Source organism: Sinocyclocheilus rhinocerous, unplaced genomic scaffold, assembly GCF_001515625.1.
Source record: "Sinocyclocheilus rhinocerous isolate Xijiao unplaced genomic scaffold, SAMN03320098_v1.1 scaffold340, whole genome shotgun sequence".
Lineage (NCBI taxonomy): Eukaryota > Metazoa > Chordata > Actinopteri > Cypriniformes > Cyprinidae > Sinocyclocheilus > Sinocyclocheilus rhinocerous.
In genome coordinates, this window is record NW_015670980.1 from 733145 (window position 1) to 737817 (window position 4673).

Below are 4673 nucleotides of genomic sequence, written 5' to 3' on the forward strand. Positions count from 1 at the left end.
TACGCATGAAACCAAATTCTAATTTACTTGGGAAGCCACAGTATAATATAAATGCAGACCTGTCACCCTGTGCACATCTGTAGGCAGGTGTGATTTGAGACTCTATAAAACTATGCAAAAGCTGGTGATACATTTTGTGTGTAATTGTGCACGTGCAGAATTAGTCAAGCAAGAGACGGTGGCGTATAGCCTGACGAAAAACAATAGAAAAAGAGTTTGAGTAATAACTGTAGGCTACTTTAGTGCTGCAAAAATATTGTGCGTCTCAGCTGGCCAATCAAATCAAAGGAAGGCGGGATTTACTGTTCAAAGAAGCCTAGAGTGACCTAGTGTAGACGCCTAGTCAAAGTTCAGTATTCGAAGTTAATTACATGTTAATTTGATAAAGAAATACGCATGAAACCAAATTCTAATTTACTTGGGAAGCCACAGAAATGGGCTTTATGCAACAGGCCTCAAGTCTATTCTAGCTGTGAAAATGCATTGACTTGATATTCTGTCATCTTTGCATTGCAGCCTGGATCTCGACCTTAAATTTCAGAACCAGGCTTTTTTGGAGGGCAACATCCTACTTCTGTTCACTCGCTCAAGAACAACACAGAAGACCAGCATTGTGTAAATAGTTTAATTGGACATCGTCTAACTTTAAGTACTTACAGTACTTTTTTGCAGTACTGTAAGCATTCAATGCCTAAGATACATTGATTTCAGGGGAAAAAATGCCAGTTTAATCCAGTTCAATTTCTGACATGTTAGAAGGTGATGACCTGGTTCAGGTTTTCACTTTTATTAAATATACAAAATGCAGGAAAAAAAAAAGAGAAAGCTACAAGTTAAAATATTCAAATGTTGTAGTACAGAATGATTTTTAAACGGTATTGTTTTTAAACTATGTACAATATTAGATTAAAAAAGTTAAAAAGCTGCAACAATTTTATAGCAAAATATCTGTACATTTAACAAACACTTTTTTTTTGTGTGTGATTTTATATTTTTGCTTTTAAATAGAATTACACGTCTCAAGAAATGTGAATTTTCATTTGTGCAGGTCATTATAGAACCACACAAAATTCAGTTTATATAACAGGCCTTATTTCCCATTATAAGACCTAGAACGCACAAAACAAGCCCAGTTACTGTAACTGAATTCGAGCAGGAACCTGATCTTGTGGAATGAAGAACAAGAGCCAATGTCACCAATTAAGTTGTGTCAAGTGCTTAAAATTCATAAAGGAATATTCTGTGTTCAAAACAACATCGGTGTCGATTACCACAGACTCCATATTAAATACAATATTCCATTGACCTCAGTGCACTTCCGATGGAAGTCTATAGAGCAAGTGTACAAGGGTTTAAAATGCAGACATTCATATTTTTGTTAAAGCACTTTTTGAGCTGACATCTTTTGTAATTTTAGCAAAGAGACTACTGTGGATTTCTGGTTATGTTAACTCTGGTAACTTCTGTTCTGACAAAGTCATCCAGTTACACGGTCTTGACAAGAGTGTTATATTGCTGGTTAAGACAACATTGGTTTTAAAACAGAGACATATTTGATTCTATCACAGTAGTCAAGTGAACATGGATTAAGTCTTGAGGTTTTCGTTTAAAAACTGAACTTTTACATTCGTTCCTGCGCAATGCCTTGCCCCATAAACTTTCATTGGAAGTGCTTTAATGTAAACAATATTTTGGCAGAGCACAGAGCTTCACCTGTGTTGAACGTGGAACATTAATTAGTCAATGAACTTTTGAAAATGCTCGACTCCTCTTGACTCCATAATTTGTAAAGGCTGCAGAAGTACTAGACTTTTTCTGCACTTTGGTTTAGGTAATCCTGACCAACCCACAGTTTGAAGACCAAAACCTAATGCAGTCTTGCTTGTGCACCATTTTAATTAAGACTTGTCAGCAGTCTTTCAGAAACACGAGGTACTGGAGTTCTGCTGCCTCTGGTTTATATTTCACATTTGCCTTTGTCCCATGTACTTAACAACACACCTTTACCTACACCTTCTCCTACTTAACTGAACTCCATCTAATTATGTGGCCCAATAGTGCAACACCCGTTCACGGCCCCCTGCAGTAACTCCACCATGACCTTCTGATTAGAGTTGGACCAGGATGTCAATTAGTCCAACAGACGACTGACTATTCTTAGTTTATAATGGTTTTTAAAGGGGGGCCTGTCCCAGTACCCACACTTGCGATCTTTGTGACCACTTCAAAGCCATTTCCAACCCGATTTCATGACAATTTGTACATATTTTATGAAGTGGTTAATTCGTACAACCTCACTCGTACGAATGTGTACGACTTTTGTTAAATCGTACGTATTTTGTTAAATCGTACATATTGGAAGTTCCCCAATTCGTATGAATTCATACCTGCCACTGGGGTGTAAACAAATCATGCAAAATCGTTAAAGTTCATACGCGAATTCATACGAACTGGTCGTGAGATAGCGTTGGTATTTCCTGTATTTGGCCCATGTTTTCAAGTGGGCGTGAAGACTAGGTCCCAAGTGTGTCCCATTGGGTAACCAGTGTGGCATGTTTGATTACTCAATGGGACACACAACACAGTTTTTACAGAGCTTTATTTACACATTCTGATTTTCAATACTTTGCACTTTAAAAACAAACTTGTAAATGACTGTTCAGATGACAACTTAATTGTGGTGCTTTGGCATTTTCAGACCTGGGACAGTCTTCCTGTTGTGTACACGTGCCCTCAAGTGGACAAGACCACAGGTGTGGGTCTTGAGAACAACACATTTAAATACCTTCAAATCAGGAATGCTATTATTGTTATCTTTGTCCACTGTCGCACCCTACAGCATCTCAAGACATTAACATTTTATACAACTTTTACAGAAGTTTTTAAATGTTTCAAATGCTTCTCAACCTGTATTCCATTATGTTGGGCTCTATCTATCAGTTTTTTAACACAAGAATACCATGTGAACGCCACAATAAAAACAGGCTCTGACAGACACTACAGGACTTCTTTAAGACCGACCAGTAGATTTGGAAAAAAAACAACAACATTGATCTGTTGTTTTGATCTGTGGCGAAAGCACTGGAATGTATGAATGCAACCGTTGTACAGGTTCATGATACATAAAGTGTTGGAATAGTTTTACATTCAGACACTTTCTCAAGAAAAACACTGATCTCGCCATACACTTGATGCACCATAAGATAAAAGACAGCTCAAGACATCGTTTGTCATATAAAAATTCACAGACAGAAGACACTGACTAAAACACATGTATGATTCAACACCTGATGGGACAGATGTTAAATGTAGGCACTTGGCTTTCAGACCTGCTGTCATCTTCATCAGTCCTTCATTAGCTCCTCCTCCACTCCTCCAGCCCATCCAATCACATCCACTCTGCCTTCGTCACATGACCATCTCTGCATTGTTCATTGGCCGCAAATTCTGATCATCAAAACGTCTACGAATGCTCCTCCTGATGGCGTCAGCGCGCCTGTAAGGCTGGTTTCTCAGATCTGATGCAGGAGGAATAGAGTAAAAGGATGTCAGTATTTGAGTTTAGATCCTCTGGACATGCTGGTGGTCAACTGGGCAAAGCAGCTTGAGTTTTTACTGGAATAAATACTTTTTCAGCTTCAGAATTAAATGGGAAAGGAAACTATGGAGTTTGCCTCTTTTTAGGAACTTGTTTTTAACAAGGTTGTTGGGAAAACACCAACAGTGGCCCCGAAATGTATTTGAAATCGCACATAAAATGTCTGAATGTCACTGCATTATTTGACAAAATATAATACAGCAAGTGTTATCTTGTGCTCAAACGCTGCAGGAAGTACCTCAGTTTTGTTCTATGACAATGACTTTTAATAAACGTGTGTTTTGGAGGTTTTAACAGATGTACAGTATTCCTAGCACAAACAGTACAGCATGGCACTACCAACGCCAAGGTCATGGGTTTGATTCCCAGGCAAAGCAGGAATTCCTTAAATGCAGTCTAAGTTGTTTTAGATAGAAGTGTCAGCTAAATGCATAAATGTAAATCAATTAATCCTCACGTTATCTTAGCAGAGTAACCAGAGAATCGATTAACTGTGCTGCAATGTAAAAGTAGGCTACTACTTTTAAATGTCCTTCAAAAAAAAAAAACGTAAAATTTGTTAACCTTGTAAAACATTCCTTGTAATATAATTTAGTCTATGCTACACAAGCAAGAGGCTGTGATTTAGCTGCAGATAATCACAGATACTGACTGCGGAAAACACAGGAGTTCAGTAACGAGATGTGAATTTTGCACAACAAAATTTAGATACACACAATAATGTGTCTGATTGAATCAGTGTTTTTGAACAAATTGTCTGAATGAATGATTCAATGACCCTCGCCTATCGCCACCTACTGGCATATTTATGAAACCTGCAGAATGAGTGACTCAGCTTGTCTGCAAATAGACAAGTATAAATGCCATTTTTTGTATATTATATGTGAACCTGGAGCACAAAACCAGTCTTAAGTCGCTTGGGTATATTTTTTGAAATAGCCAAAAAAACATTGTATGGGTCAAAATTATCGATTTTTCTTTTATGCCAAAAATCATTAGGCTATTAAGTAAAGATCATGTTCCATGAAGATATTTTGTAAATTTCCTACCGTAAATATATCAAAACTTAATTTTT

General features: G+C 37.4%; 1 protein-coding gene across 1 annotated transcript in view; it reads right to left on the bottom strand.

The window, feature by feature from the left end:
- Positions 1-2625: 2625 nt before the first annotated feature.
- Positions 2626-4673, bottom strand: part of LOC107734486 (formin-like protein 2) — an 88935-nt gene continuing 86887 nt past the window's right edge. The window contains exon 23 of the mRNA XM_016546458.1: positions 2626-3518. Within this exon, the coding sequence (XP_016401944.1) occupies positions 3409-3518 (110 nt within the window). The 3' untranslated portion in view covers positions 2626-3408. The remainder of the gene's footprint in view (positions 3519-4673) is intronic.